The 16518-nt window shown below is 40.3% G+C and overlaps 2 protein-coding genes across 2 annotated transcripts; one reads left to right on the top strand and one right to left on the bottom strand.

Moving 5' to 3' along the window:
- Positions 1 to 2655: 2655 nt before the first annotated feature.
- LOC119890118 (cartilage intermediate layer protein, nucleotide pyrophosphohydrolase) lies at positions 2656 to 9458 on the top strand. The gene is given in 10 exon segments (XM_038701188.1): positions 2656 to 2853; positions 4143 to 4303; positions 4885 to 4938; positions 5104 to 5373; positions 5552 to 5731; positions 5863 to 6168; positions 6333 to 6441; positions 6562 to 6710; positions 6862 to 8415; positions 8418 to 9458. Coding segments are annotated over 9 exon segments (3483 nt in total). The 5' UTR covers positions 2656 to 2853; positions 4143 to 4239; the 3' UTR covers positions 9215 to 9458.
- A 505-nt stretch (positions 9459 to 9963) lies between these two features.
- Positions 9964 to 15772, bottom strand: eif3jb (eukaryotic translation initiation factor 3, subunit Jb). The gene is made up of 8 exons (XM_038701190.1): positions 15626 to 15772; positions 15388 to 15476; positions 13195 to 13252; positions 12965 to 13071; positions 12764 to 12860; positions 11254 to 11424; positions 11064 to 11137; positions 9964 to 10769 (listed from the first exon to the last, which is right to left on the bottom strand). Exons 1-8 carry the CDS (start codon positions 15636 to 15638, stop codon positions 10641 to 10643), a joined length of 738 nt encoding a protein of 245 aa, XP_038557118.1. The 5' UTR covers positions 15639 to 15772; the 3' UTR covers positions 9964 to 10640.
- Between the last annotated feature and the right edge of the window lie 746 nt (positions 15773 to 16518).

Below are 16518 nucleotides of genomic sequence, written 5' to 3' on the forward strand. Positions count from 1 at the left end.
ATGTGTACATTATAATTACACTCAATGAGAGTGCTATGTTATGGTATATTTTGATTTTTCTCATATTAATCACCTACATATTGTAAATTGGTGATTGTATGGCAAATGTACCTAAAAACAAAGCCAAATCCATTTGTCCTATCAAATGTGTACTGTTAAGTAAACTAGTATTTACCGCTGATGGCAGATGTTGCGTGAATACCTCCCTGATGACAGACAACCTACACCTTCTGCATGACAAAGTGCAGCTTGTTTAAAGTGTGCCAAAAAAGGAAAACTAATAAAAATCTATTCATATAAATTGCCCGCTGTATTTGATGTGATTCCACTGACTTTGCCCAAAATGATTTTACCTGTCTGGAATCCAGTTGTAGACTGTTTGTTAGAAAGCAGGCTGTGTCTTCACCTGTTACCCACTGACGACACGGGCTGTGTGTCCATTATCTCACTTTCCTATTCTCACATCATCACCCACCGCCTCTGTCCTCCTTGTTTACAAAGACATGAAGTCCTTTGAGGAACTAAAGAAGTACCATAACGTTGTCCTCACTAAACAACTCATTGTAAATGTTAGAAAAATACACTGCTGCAGAAAGCTTCTGTCCACGAAAAGAACCAGACAGTTTTGGCCAGTGGATACATGTTTTTGGCAAATGTATGATCTATTTTAATATTATCAATATTTATGAATTCACTTGAAGTAGAATTTAAATCTGCTTTACTGAGGAGGATGGTAAACACTGCTGCGCAATTAGTTTTGTTTTAATTGAAACATCAGGACCAAAGTCTACCAAACTTACTTGACCATGTAAATGAAAACATTTGTACTCACATGGCTTCCAGAGAAGCATGCAATATAAATACAGCAGCATAAGTATAAGTGCTTTTCCACAAGTTCTTCTTCTCCTATACTGAAAAGAAAATGACTGTGGGAACGCATTGGGGCTGCATATGGCTTCACCACCAGTCATTTCCCTTGGAGCATTAACTAACCTTCTTTTGCCACAATTACACGTATTTCCTCATATCAGACCAAACCACCTCATGCTGAGGAAACAGTAATTGCTGGAAGGTAAACATGAAGTAAGGCTGTGGTTGTTGAACAGATTTGTTTTTCCTCAGAGAAGAAACCTGTTTTCATGTCCTGTGTTAAGTAATATCCTTGCACTACAAGCACAAAGTACTTTATGTACCAAGTAGTTGACTTCATTTTGCCACTGACACCAGTCATTTACCCTTTCACCTGGGAACTAAAAGAGCCTGGAAAGAGTGAGGTGCAGGACCACATTATATTCTTCCGCTGCTGGGTGTTCTTTGCCTAGTAATTGACACGATGAGGTCAGCTAATAAATGTCATGTGGAAAAACTGGTACTGACAACTTTACAGGATCTCTAACAGACATGACTGACACAAGTGTATTTTGAGAATCTGCTGTTCCACATCCTCTCCCAGGCTCTCCCTGTCTCTTTCTCTAGAGTATACACCCAGTAGACAAAATCATGCAATGTAAAACAATTATTAAGGAATTATGTTACAGCGTCCACCACAACCCCCAAATCCCAAAACACTCCAGATGATTGTGGATCTTTTTTTTTTTAAACCTAATTGCAAACTATGGTGAGTTTAAAAGACAAACATGCAGCAACACTATCCAGGGGTTTGGCACATACTGATAATTATCATTTGACCTAATATAACATGACATTGCAGCTATGTTTGCAATTAGCGATATGTTTGTTTGTTTGAAGCTCTGAGATAATAACATTAGCTTCACCCGCTTGTGAAGGTTTACTAAGACCTGCTTTAACTTGGTGAAAAATAGTAGATAGTAACACTAACTTTACTATCCCACAAGGTTCCACTTGTTTATAATGTCTCAATTTTTCATGTATTCATCCTGAATCGTTAAAAATAACAATCTCACGCAGTTGGACTCAGCATTAGATTTTTTGTCTCTCTGTTCCCACTGAAGCACAAGTTGGTAGCACAAATCAGAAATTTCATTTGTGTGAGTGCGTTCATTAAGAATGGGCTCTAATCAAAGCCAAGTGTAGATACATAGACGCCTTCAAGATAACCATGAGAAGAATGCTATTTAAAACTCAGGACACAAATTCCTCTTTACATTTAACAAAAGGAACTTTTAACTCAAGTTCTAGTTATTTGAGATCATCTTTAAAACAAGTATTTAAAGAAGGACTAGAAGTCATGATTTGATGGCACAAATGTCAACATTACATTACATTTAATTAACATACCTAATCTTTCCTGTGACATTACAGCAAGACAAATTAATCAAGAATCAATGTGACTGTTTTTCAATCCTGATATGTGCTTAGATTTTTCTTTAAATTGAATGAGCATAACAAGGCCATTAGACGATATTAGAATCTTATGCTGGATCGCCTTTAACCGCTTTACATTCTGCATGTTGTGTGCAAAGTACAGACTGAGAGCAGAGGAGAGGACAAATGCCCAGTTTGACTCAATCAGCATTGATCTTGGACATGCACTGGTCGATATATTAACACCGGCATTTGTTACTCAGACCCCCTGAATGTCCTTCTTTCACGTGTAGCACTATCTAATAACCATTATGGTTGTACAATGAAAGTGATGAATTATAGGGAAAATGGTGTAATCAAAAGGTACTGTGGCACACTGCCGAGAGAGTAGGGAGGGTGCTAGAGACTGAGAGGTATAAAGGAGACAGTGAAGGAGTGAGTTGAACCAGAGCGAAGAACAGAGGTGGAGAGAAATGTGAGAGGAAAAAGAGGGAAAGAGTAAAGACATTCTTGTACAACAATCTGAAGCAAGGAGCTCAGAACCAGGATAGTGAATTCAACAAGAAGGTAAGAAAGAAACAGATCATTAAATACGTTCATGCATCAACATCAATCTGCTAACAATGTACTTTAAATTATATAGACAGAGAAATATCACAATCTAATCTCTAGTCATTTGAATTTAGTAAGTTACAGCAAGTGAAGAGGTAATTTTATCTCTGTACTTTGAATTATCATTTACAATGCATTAGTCTTTACTTGAGATTACTGTTGTCACTTGAATTTCTGCTCATGCTTTTATTGTAATTACACCCTGGTATATTGCATTTAACCTATCCGGCCCAGTCTTTAATAATGTATATTAATAATTATGTTATCAATATCCTTTTTGTGATTTTTTTTACTTCAAGCTTTCAAATGCAAACATTGTGTGTGTGTGTGTGTGTGTGTGGGAGTTTGGATTGTGTTGCCAGTGTTTTGTCAGTGGATGCAGAAATATTTGAAAGTTCCAGTGACAAATGGTGATGGCTAACACAGATGTGTAATCTGAGTGGGAGCTCTGTTCGGCTATGTTTTTTCACCCTGAAAGACAGGGAGGATGGATCTATCCTTATGGAAACATTTTTGTTCTAGATTTGAACTTTTGTTTTATTCACTTTTAATAATAATAATAATGCATTACATTTATATAGCGCTTTATCATTGAAACTCAAAGCGCTTCTCAATGAAGTGGGGGGGCCTCTCCTCAACCACCACCAATGTGTAGCACCCTCCTGGGTGATGCACAGCAGCCATTTAGCGCCAGAACGCTCACCACACATCAGCTTGAGGCAGAGAGGGAGGAAAACATTGAGCCAATTGCTACGGGGATGATTAGATGGCCAGATGAAGAAAGCCAGGTTGGGAATTTTGCTATGACACCGGGGAATCCTCTATTCTTTGCGACAAGTTCCATGGGATCTTTAATGACCACAGTGAGTCAGTACCTTGGTTTAATGTCTCATCCGAACAACGGCAGCTCCTACAGCACAGGTCACTATCGCTGCACTAGGATCTTATTATTAGGACCAGAGGGAAGACTACCCTCTACTGGCTCACCAACACGTCTTCTAGCAGCAACTTAGTTTTCCCAGAAGGTCTCCCATCCAGGTAGCCCAAACCTGCTTAGCTTTGGTCATTCAGCGGTAGCAGGGTTTAAATTGGTATAGCTGCCTGTGAAAAGTGCAATATTAAAATTTCATTTAAGTATCAGTATCTTTTTTTTAACATAGCTGTCTCATTGACACATATCTCCAGGTATGTAAGGTATGTTTTTTGTTACAAACATTGATTTTATGTTCATTTTCACTCACTAGTGAGGCTTTGCTGCTGGACTCCTTCTTCTCCATCTTCTTTGGAGTTCCTGGTGTGAAACGCACATAAGTTCAAAGGTCTGACGTAGCGGCTGTGAGAATGTCGGTGAGGCCTCTTATTCTCATCCTGGGAATCACTGCAGCCACTGTTGTTACAGCTCTAGGTGGGTCACTCACGAAGATCCAGTCTGTTACTGGTGCACACATAAAAAGTGAATAATGAGAGAGGAAGGTTTTTGAAAACAGACATACTTCACTGCAATCCATACTGAAATCCCAACATTACTATGGTACAGTCAAAAGAAAATGTTTGATTTAGTTGAATTCCTACAAACATGGGCTGATGCGGATGAAAGTATGTTCCTTTTTGCAGATACAAAGTCAAACTAAACTTGGCTGTTTGTGGGTAGTCATGTTTTCTAAATCAGTGGTATCCCCTATTGTATTTTTCTGTGACCATGTCTATGTTTTCTCAGTTTTTTTTTTTTTTTAGAGACAGAAAGTATGTTAGACAGATACAACAGAACTAGCAGATTTTACAGACACACATTTTTACTACTTAAAGGTTTTCACACTCTCAGAAACAATGTAGTCAAGATTAACATTATTTTAGATATTTAAAGGTTTGATTTCATGTTTGAGTTAAATATACTTACTTTGAAGTAGTGACAACTACTTGTTAATGTAGTAGTTGGTACAGATACAGCCAATACATGAGTCACACGATTCAATTTGTCTCTTGCAGGATCATGGAGAAGAAACAACCAAGAGCCCGGCCCTGCTGTGTACCACTCTGATGGTAACTTTCATTCCAAAATTTTAAACCGAATATGTACCGGTAGTCACAAAAGTCCTTTTTCCTGGTAGTTTGAATCACATTTCCAACACATGTTAGACTACACGTGTTAGTATTTTGGTAAGAAATTGTGTTCAGGCCATGTCTGCTTCTGTACTCTGTGTCCAGACAACTATGACTGGACAACATGGTTCAATGTTGATCACCCCGGAGGCCGTGGAGACTATGAGCAGCTGGATGCCATTCGCTTCTACTACCGTGCCCGAGTGTGCGAGACTCCCCGGGCAATCGAAGCCAGAACCACTGATTGGGTCCCAGCCCGTGAAACTGGGGAGAAGATCCATGCAGACCCCACTGTGGGCTTCTGGTGCCTCAATGAGGAGCAGGGTCATGAACGCAACTGCTCCAACTACGCAGTCCGCTTCCTCTGTCCCAAAGGTTCAGTCTTGTAACACCTTTAATATTAATTTAGTCACCCAAAGGTGGTCTCAATGTAAAAGCAACTCCACAATACCATAAGTTTTGAGTTTGCTGGTGATACACATGCTAATAAGAGACCGCTTTGATGTTTAATCTATTCAGGTGATTATTTGACTTGCACTCTCTTCTCCAACAGATAACAATGTGAACATTCAGGCTACCTGGGGTCCATGGTCAGACTGGAGCCCATGCCCTGCCCTTTGTGGTCAGGTCGGGGTCCAAGTGCGCTCCAGAAACTGCCAATCTCAATCTAGGCCTTGCAGTGGGTCTAAAGCGGAAAGGAGAGGATGCAATGGACCGGAGTGCCTGAAATCAGGTGAGCTAACCCTGGTTTGGTCAGACACACTGCAATTCTCTTTTCACTCAGTCAGGTCATGACTTAGCTCATCAGCGGTGAGAGACTCAGTATTTAGAAAATGGCTGACCTTGTTTAACTCTCCTGTTTAGATTGCTCCCTGCAGTGTGTGATGGGGAAGGTAAATGCAGAGTGTGATGCATGCATGTGCGAAGAACACATCCTGCTGGGTTCTGTTCGTGGTGCCGGGGGTCTCACTGCTGAAGGGTCTACCATCCTTCGCTCTGGCAAACTCCTTACCCTTACCGATCACAATGGACATTTCCGCATTCCTGGTATCTGCCCTGATGGCAACACCACCCTGACAGTCAGCCTGCAGGGTCACATCACCCACAGCGTTGTTGTGCCCCACAGTGCTGAACGTATCTCTGTCCTCAGTGTCCAGCTAAAAAGAACTGGTAAAGTGGATGTCTGTGGATTTACACCAAAATAATAATTGCAATTCACATTACCTTAATAAACAAAAAGTTCACTTTGAGATGCATATTACTGGCAAGTTTGATAAGCTTGCAAGGAAGCTAATACGTAATCTGTTGTTTTATATACAATTGTGATTTGCCAGAGAAACTTCGTGTGCTGAGCAACCCTGAGAGCAAGGTCAGGAGAGAGGGACAAACTGCTGCCTTCTGCTGCAAAGTGGCAGGAACTCCACCACCTGACAAGTACCAATGGTAGGATTTAGGATGTAATATTGAAATTATAATCCACAAGTCACATAGATACATCCAATGTTTGAATAATATGGTATATTCAATGACTTTGCTTCTCTTTTCTTCTGTGGGAACGAATAGGTTTCATAACAACAGTCTCCTGGAGAAGCAGTCTGAGAGCACCTTGGTCCTAAAGCATCTGCGTCCTGAGCACACTGGGGAGTACCACTGCAGAGCAAGTGGTCCATCTGGGGCTATTAAGACCAAACCTGCTACACTCAAAATCTTAGGTGTGTTCTCAATAAATTGATGCACACATTAATTACACAGGAATGTGAATCAACAGACTTTGAGCAGTAGTTATTTCAATAGGCTATTTACTCTATTTTACCTCTGTAACATGGCAGTATCATTAAACTACATCAACATTTTCCTGCACAGGTAGAGATGAGCTTTCATGTAATCCCAAGCCTGAATCCCACCTCATCCATCTTCCACTTGACTGCTATCAAAACAGCACAGACTCCTTCTACTACGACGTGGGCAAGTGTCCCTCAAGTACATGTGCAGGACAGCTGGACAATGTCATCAGGTGCAAAGACAATTTGGCTTATTGTTGTGGTGTGCAAAAGATGGAGAAGAGGCAGCTCACATGCCAGGACTACCAACTGCCAGCTATGGTGGTGACTGAGTGTGGCTGCCAGAAATGTGTGGACACCAAGGCAATTGTGCACGGTAGGGCCATTGCAGCAGACAATGGTGAACCAATGAGGTTTGGCCATATCTTTATGAATGGAGTCAGAATCAGCCGCACAGGCTACAAGGGTACATTCTCCATCCAGGTGCCTCCAGACACAGAGAGGCTTGTTCTGACTTTTGTGGACAACATGCAGAAATTTGTCAACACCACAAAGGTACTCCCATTTAACACCAAGGGAGGGGCTGTTTACCATGAGATCAAACTTCTAAGAAAGAAAGCTCCTGTGACCATCAGCTCTACAGAAATCAACACTCTGGAGCTGGGGGAGGTAGAGGGCCAGGAGGCAATGGTTCAAATCCAGATCCCTCCCAATTCTTTCTATACAGAAAAAGGGGAAGTCTTCACTGGTAACGTAAATGCTAGCTTAACGTTCCTCGACCCCAGAGACGTCTCCACAGCTGCAGCAGCTCAAAGTGATCTAAACTTTGTAGGAGAGGAAGGTGATACCCTGCCGCTGAGAACCTACGGGATGTTCTCAGTTGACTTTAGGGGTGAGGAAAACAATGAGCCCCTGAATGCAGGTGAAGTGAAGGTGTTTCTGGATTCTGCCCAGGTGAAGATGTCTGAGCACCTCAGTACCATGAAGCTGTGGTCGCTGAACCCTGAAACTGGCCTATGGGAGGAAGAAGGAAGTCTGCAGATAGAGAAGAAAAGAAGAGGCAAAAGGGAGGAGAGAACCTTTCTGATTGGTAACATGGAGATCAGAGAGAGACGCCTTTTTAACCTGGACGTCCCAGAGAACCGCAGGTGTTATGTGAAAGTGAGGGCCTTTCGCAGTGAGCGCTTCATGCCCAGTGAGCAAGTGGAGGGAGTTGTAGTGAGTCTCATAAACATGGAGCCCACATCTGGCTTCTCGTCTAACCCACGTGCCTGGGGCCGCTTTGATAGTGCCGTTACCGGCCCCAGCGGTGCCTGTCTTCCTGCCTTCTGTGATGAACAAAAAGCGGATGCCTACTCTGCCTATGTCATGGCCAATCTCGGAGGAGAGGAGCTGGAGGCTGTCCCTTCTGCTCCCAAACTCAATCCCAACCTCATTGGAGTACCCCAGCCATTCCTGGGTAAAATGAACTACAGGCGGTCTGACCATGAAGACTCCAGAGTGAAGAAGACAGCATTCAGCATCAGTGTGGCAAAACCAAGCCCCAACACAGCTGAGGAAGGCAACGGACCAGTGTACGCATTTGAGAACTTGAAAGAATGTGAGGAGGCCCCATTCAGTGCAGCACACTTCCGCTTTCAAGAGTAGAAGGAGACCGCTACGATTACAACACAGTGCCGTTCAATGAAGATGACCCAATGAGCTGGACACAAGACTACCTGAGCTGGTGGCCTAAGCCTATGGAATACCGGGCCTGCTATATCAAAGTCAAAATCAACAGCCCACATGAGATCAATGTGCGGTCTCGAAACATGGGTGGCACCCACCCGAAAACAGCAGGCCAACTGTACGGTCTCAGAGACACTCGCAGCATCCGTGACATGGACCAGGCAACTCTTTCAGCTGTGTGCCTGGAGTTCAAGTGCAGTGGGATGCTGTATGATCATGACCGTGTGGATCGTACCCTGGTGAAGGTAATTCCTCAAGGAAGCTGTAAGAGAGATCATGTCAACCAAATACTTCAGGAGTATCTGGTCAACCACCTGCCCTTAGCAGTCAACAATGACACCAATGAGTTCACCATGCTAGCACCTCTTGACCCTCTGGGCCATAACTATGGAATTTATACGGTGACAGACCAGGATCCTCGCACAGCTAAAGAGATTGCACTTGGACGCTGCTTTGATGGCACTTCTGATGGTACATCTCGAGTCATGAAGAGCAATGAGGGCGTAGCGCTGACGTTCACCTGCGGAGATCATGACGCGACACGTCAGAGTGCCTTTCAGGCAGTACAAAGTCCTCAAGGTCAGATAATAACAAGTGTGGTGAGAGAAGGCAGACAGAACAAACGCCGGCAGAGGGCCAACGCACCCCGCAGCAGTCGTAGACGTAGTGCCAGAAATCCTACAGGAAGACGTGCAGCCACAAGCTAAACACCACTTAAGGTGACCAAATCAACACCTGCAATGGAGCAATGGAGATGGGAGTGGATAACGTTAACCTTATATTTTGATACAAACATTTTGTAGGGACTTTTCTTTTTCCAAATTAACTGAATATGTAACTAAACAAAGCTAGGCCTATTTCTTGCCACTTTTTCCTAAAGGAATATTTGCATTGATTTCTGTCTCACTTTATATTTTCAGCTGTACTGTGGTAAATCATTACTTGAAACTGTAAATAGAGTATTTATTACACATGCTTTAATAATCAGTGACCTGGGTGTTATGCTACTACATTAAAGTTTCTTTCAATAATTAAAAAACACAACATATCCTTTTGACCAGCGATTTATTAAATTAGATGCTTAAAAAACACTGCAGATGCTGTATCTCAACATTCTATGTATCCAATTGTCCATGTAACATTGAAACTGGTCAACTGCTAGAAAAGAAAAAAGGAGAAATACACCCCTTTCAACTAACTGTAGGCCATATGAAGACATGGTGGGGTGAAGCCCATAAGCCCTCGCTCCTCATCACACTTGATACAAGCCTGCAGAAGCAATGATTTAGGAGACCAGTCGTAGCAAAGTTAATCCACTTGCCTGATCTATACTTTTTCTGCGTTAGTAGAAATCAAATTAGTAAATTACAATTATGTCATGCACAAAAAATACCTACACGCACTCTTTGCTCCATATTTTCAAGGATATTCCAGAGATGTATCAAGAGAATGGCTGTGAGGTTTTAAAGTCACATTTATTATACTTGTCTATCCCTTTTACCGTACAGTGAATGTCATGTGCTTTCTGTAAAATTACTACTTACATGTTGCGTCAGTCTCAAATCATCCACAATGCAACCCTTCCAGAGATAAAGATGAATAATGTATTGAATAATTGTTCTGAATTTGGCAACCAAAGTTATAGATACTATATACTTTCCTGTAAGAGAACCATCCACAGGTAAGTGAGACCTATAATATATACATGACATTCTGGTTAAAGAATTTGCATAGAACCTTGTGTTTCTATGTCACTGCACTTATAACTGCAATACTGTATCTGCCATTTTTAAAAAGGAGCAACACTTAATAAAAAATGTGCCCTGCAAAGCTCAGACAACAGCAGTTACAATGTGTTCTCCATTGAAGCTGGGTCACAGATACTACATGATTATTTGTGTGTATGTGAGAGAATCGAGGCTGAATGAGACAGAAAAGGCAATTCCATATGTATGAACATAAAGAGCTGGTGAAGCTGGATGCTCCCTGGTATAGTCCCTCTGGTCATTGAAGCAAAATGAAGGGGGCAACACATAGTTCAGATTTTCCAGGATGGCACTGGACAGCATGAGAAGGTACAGCTGCATTTCTGAGGGTTGAGAGGGGAAAAGGGCAGTGGTGATGTAGCCAGTGTCACATGAAGTCCTCATAGTCTTGGGCGTAGCCACCATCAAACTCTGCATAGTCAAGGTCATCTCTCAGCTGTGCTTTCAAACCGCCTCCAGGTACAACTCCTTTCTTCTTCTTCTTTCCTTTGTTTTGCTATTAAAGGCAAACGAAAGTCACATTAAATGCCATACAATATATATGACAATACATTTACGGCAAAACCAGCCAGTAAACAGGCATGTTACATTTGAATTAAAAAACATAAGACCGTTGATTTTGATTCAGTATAGAAACCACAATTATGAATACACTACCAGACTGAGCATGCCGCACTTGATTTCTATTATGAGCCCTCACTGGGTAACTGGGCAAGGTGAACAGCACCCCCTTCTGAATATTACTCACAGCTCAGAATTTATAAGAAAATACAAACATGCAGGCACTCACTTTTTCTTGTTTCTGTTTTTCACTAAGTAGGACTGACAGGGAATTGCTGACTTTCTTCAAGTCATCTACTTCCACTATAAGAAGGAGACAAAAAATAGTTACCAGTCAAAGAAATTTAAGCTATTGGTAAAGTGAATGAGCGTAATAATCAATATTGTTTAGTAAAAATGACAATAGATGCGGGGCTTACATGAAATACAGAGTTCCCGAAACAATGAATCCAAGAAACTTGAATAATGCACAGATTTTTCAAACTGGGATATTTTTTCTTTCAGCAATTTTTCAAACTCTGTAAAGTCTTCTTTGGAAGATGGACACATGGCGTCAATCCCAGTGACACTGTTTGAAGTGCTGCTAACACCTGGAGAAAAAAAATAAAGTCAGTTTTATGTCTCTTATAAGGAAATACAAAGTCAGCAACACCCTACTCTTATATTAGACTAGCGGCTGCCTCAAAATACAGCTGCTACACTTAACTGGAACAAAGATAAGACAACACATCACTCCTGTTCTGGCTCACCTGCACTGGTTACAGTGAAATACTATTTGCTTTTTAAGCCATAAATAGATTAGTTCCATAATACATTACTGATCTGCTAACACCATATTCTGCTTCCAGGTCACTTAGGCCATCCTCACAACAACTCAATCATGCATAAAAACCAAGGTGACCTGGGTTTCGCCTTCTGACTTATTTGTAATGTTGTCTTCCTCCATTTTAATCTGTTGCTGGTTTTATTCTACTACTCCTAACATCCCATTTTTATTCTAACATTTTATCTTGTTAGCGTTTTTTCTAGGTTTCCAATTTTAGTCTTGCAACAATTTAGCTCAAGGTTTTCAAGCTGGGCTGATTTGAAGACGCTGATATGCCAAACTAGGTTTGTGGTCATTCAGAAATAATGTCACCATTATATAGTTTGTCCACCAGAGAACAGTGACAAGTTGTAAAATGTCCAACTCAGTATGAATCTTGGTCACAATTCTTAACAAAAACGAATATGCAAGATCCATGTCAAGTTTGTTTCTTTTTGTTATGGATTTCTTTTTAGAAATGTACTATCAGCAGATTTCATTATCAGATTTTTTAAATTCTTAAATCTCATTATCAGGTATCTGTCCCAAAACTCCAGTATCAGTCAGGATGTAGACCATATACAGTACACTTCATTTATGCCCACCCCTCACAACATGTTGAAACTCTTGTTTTAAGAACAATTTATAGTATAGTATTTAATATTTCTCAAAACGAAAAACTGAGTATTTCTTTTTGAGTTTTTCTATACATTTTCTATAGTATAAAGATACATTATACAGTTATTAGACACACCCTATTTCAATGATACAAAACAATGCTGCTGCTTTTAGTGGCTAGGAAAAGATTGGTGAAGGTTCAGAAATGCTTATGTTACAGTAACCCAATCCAGTTAGAAAGAGGATTTGGTTTGAATGAATAATGAGCTGCAGTAAATTGTATCTACACAGTATGAACAACAGGGTCTGTGAAAAGTCAAAGAAACCAAGGGAGCAATCAAGCCAAGAATTAAATGAATATAAATTACATAAAGTGCAGTTTCATTTATACAAAAGGGGAAGTTATGTCTCTTGTGGAAGACTACAGAATGTTTGCTTTTAAAAAATGGACAAGAAGTTTTCAAAAAAATTATTATTTTTAAATCTGAAATGAGATTCTGGCTTACCAAAAGCATCTTTTGCAAGCTCCAAGTCTGCAGCTTCCTGTAACTTCTTCACTCTTAGCTTCTCTGCAAGTTGTTCTTCAGGAGTGAGCTCCTCTTTCTGTAATAACAGGTGCCAAAAAGTCAAAATTAAAGCATTGGAGATGACAAAAAGGCAACAGTTTGTGTATTATATAGAAAACTGTAAAAATAAACAAATCTCACTTGATCCGCCAACTGTTTCACCCTCTGCTCCTGCAGTTTTTTCTTTAACCGGTTTTCTTTCTCTTTTATCTTCTCACTCAGCTTTTTCTTTTCAGAGACCTTTGTCTCTGAAGGAAAAAATAAATAATAAAACATGTTAACTGGCAGAAAAAGCAGACAACTTAGCCACTGATTAATATACAAAATAATGTATTAGGTTCTTGTCAAACAGGTGGCAATGTAATACATACCTGTTTTTGTCATCTCTGTTTTTTTCTCCTCATCTTCATCCTCATCATCCCAATTGTCCTGTGATTAAAAACAGTGGGATAGTTATCTTATTACGCAGGCAAAAGGTGAAAAAAACAAAAAACACTAATTGAGACAAATGTCAAGGTATCAAGGTAGTTTATTAGTCATTATACAGCACAAGGCTGCATAACGAAACTAAATTTGTAGTTCCTTCATGCTACACACACGACATAGCTTATATTTAAGTGTTATGCCATATTAACAGTTGTTAACCATATAAAAATATGCCATATTGCAATATCGGATTTTAAAATCGGTACCCGGGCTCTAAAAAATACCCATAAACACGCACACAATGTCCTAAAAATTCCACGATTTCAATTATAAATCTGTCATGATTTAAATGATGAAGAGTTCACACAGGTTTACAGCCTAAATTAATGCAACTACACATCAGGTATCCATAGGCATCTAGGCAATTGAAGTTGAAAAAAAAAAAAAAAAACACACACACACACACACACACACACACACACACACACACACACACACACACACTACTGGATGACTTAAAGTCCATCTAGACAAATACAACCTTGAAACTGGGGACAGGGAATAATTCAGATATCCTAATTTTTCAAATTTCAGTGAGAACATATTATGTTGCTTTGATATAATTGTTCTACAATTTTTTGTTGTCAAATGAATGAATCAGAGAAAAACTTCCAAAATTAGTTTGATCATTTTATGTGCAACTTTGCATACATCTTGCATTGTGATATATATTGCTATTGGAAATTAATATTGAGATGACCAGACCTACTTGACACTGCCATAAGAAATGTGTCCCCTAGTGTTGATATGATTACCAATCCACAAACCAATATCAAACATGAAATTCAAGGTCTACCAAGTAGTCAGTGATGTACTACACTCCAACAATACCCACAATCATAATTTAAATCCGATCTATTACCATCATTCAATAACTAAAAGTCTGGAAAATTGTAAGACACTGTAAGACAAACTGTAAATGTAATAACTAACTCAACTTTACACAAATGATACACACATTTTCTTTGACAGGGAGACTTTTGTATTTGAGCATACACTGTAAATACAAAAATAGCTTGATACATTCCACTTTGGATTACACATTAATTTATTTTTGGCTTGTAATTCATTGTGTTAGTCCCTGGTTTGTCACAAACATGAAATCATCAGTTCCTTTAGTTTGGGCACCATATGACAGAAAACGGAACAATTGAAGAGGCCTTTACCAGCATTTTCCCGGGGTACAATATCTGGTGTTTCTGGACAGCCACCACGTCAACATTCAGGCAAAAAAACAACCTGTAATGCATTATTAACGGAGCACCGGGTTCCAACTACAAGCCTGTTGTAAAGTCAGAAAGTTCTAGGCCTAGGTCTTGGTTGAGTCATCAACCCAGATGATGATTTCATCTGATTGTGGCTAAAGTTGGTTAGCAAGCTAACGTTGTCTCGTGTTAAACGTAACTTCGGCAGACAGAATTCAGGACACGACACAAATGCTAATCTCCTGTTACGTTAATCATTTAACGTTAATGCACACAACTTTGGACATGAACTCCAGACCAATTCGGTTAACGTAAACGGCGGTATCGTCGACGTTACCCAACATGTAAGCTCATTTTCAGTCGCAAGCTGATAAGGGAGCTAAAGTTAGCGAGTTAGCCGGTAAGATGTTAGCTTCAAGCGAGATAACGCTACGTTATCCAAATTTAGCCCCGCTATGCAAGAATGGCATCTCCAGTTGTCAGGTTTCATATAAAAACAAACATTAGTGTCCGAAAACTAAGTTGAAGCCACAACCGTCGATTGACACGCTGACATGTACTGAGGTAACGATACGACATTGAAAGCCGAGTAGTAACGTTAGCATAGCGGTAGATAATGTGGAGTTAGTACAGGCTGCCCGATGGAGCCACATGAGTTAGCAGTAAGTTAGCTTCCAGCTAACACGGACATTAGGATTGACAGGCAGCCTGAAACCGCACCGAAGCATGGCGCTACAGCTGGGGCGACAATGCTTCAACCGACAGTTAGCTCGACAATAACCGGGCCAGCTAACAGCTCGATTATCGTTAACCTGACAGCGGCTGTCCTAGAACCTATCTCCTATTCTACGATTGTTTGCCATGTTAATTTACCTTAACATCTTCCTCTTCGTCTTCGCCTTCCCATTTGTCCATCGCTGCCGCCTTTTTAATCGGCTCCTCCGGCTCGAAGGTTTCAGCGTCTGTAAAAACGACAACATGAAATTCGTAAGGCCAATCCACATCTAACGAGCGGGTTTCACAAAAACACAACAGTGTTGAGCTCGTTTAACGGAGACTGTGGGAAGCGTATGATGTACAGATAGCTATCCTTCCCAACTTAGTTTCTTACCCCAGTCCGCCATGTTGGCTGTGTTGGTTGTGTTTGACAGGCTCGCAGTGAAGTCAGTGCTGCAGCCCGTTGGCCACGTTCAGAAGCAGCTCCCACCTTCTGGACGTCACTCTGTCTGTGAGCTTAGCTAATTGCATTACTTCGCGACCATCGTTACTTCAAGCAACATGACACTGAAATGGCATCCCGGGGATTTTTTATTTAATTAAATAGTGAATATAAGGAGGATCGTGTGGCGCGTGGTTTGGATAATGTGACAACCAGTGGTCGAATTTAATAGCATACATTTAGCTCCTCAAGTACTGTACACTTGAGATACTTTGAGTCTTTTCTGTTCATGCCACTTTCATTTCACTTCACTACACTTATTTGACAGCTTTAGTTACTACTTACTTCAAAAATGTATATTGTTAAGTACTGCTGTAACGATTAACGATTAGTCAATTATTCGATTGATAGAAAATTAATTGGCAACTTTTGATAAACATTAAAAGTAATCTTTCACGCAAAAACATTGTGGTTCCAGCTTCACATGTGAGTATTTGCTGCCTTTCCTTCCAATTAAACTTACATTATTTTGAATTTTGTACTATTTATTGGACAAAAAAAGCACTGCGAAGGCATCACTTTGGGCTCTGGACAACATTCACTGTTTTCCCGAATTTCTACAAAGCAGTAAATCAAATGATTAATGGAGAAAATGATCAGCAGATTTATCCATAATGAAAATAATCATTAGTTGCGGTCATACACAATGTAGTTCAAAATTAGCTCCACCTCAACCAACTACAGCAGTAAAATCCTCTTTTACAATCTTATGACAAAAATAGGAGTCAAGTCAAATCGTTATAGTAAGTCAAAATTGTAATTTTTACTTAAAAAGTCAGAACCTT

This window comes from Micropterus salmoides, unplaced genomic scaffold, assembly GCF_014851395.1.
Source record: "Micropterus salmoides isolate LMB-PRFRI ecotype aquatic unplaced genomic scaffold, ASM1485139v1 Ms_hic_scaffold_6, whole genome shotgun sequence".
Classification (NCBI taxonomy): domain Eukaryota; kingdom Metazoa; phylum Chordata; class Actinopteri; order Centrarchiformes; family Centrarchidae; genus Micropterus; species Micropterus salmoides.

Bases quoted from the DNA above. Each gene is read 5' to 3' on its own strand.
- eif3jb (XM_038701190.1), bottom strand. The intron at 13,072-13,194 runs GTATGTATTACA...TTTTTCCTTCAG, and splicing joins AACAGAGATGACAAAAACAG to AGACAAAGGTCTCTGAAAAG. The intron at 10,770-11,063 runs GTGAGTGCCTGC...TGCCTTTAATAG, and splicing joins AAAAACAGAAACAAGAAAAA to CAAAACAAAGGAAAGAAGAA.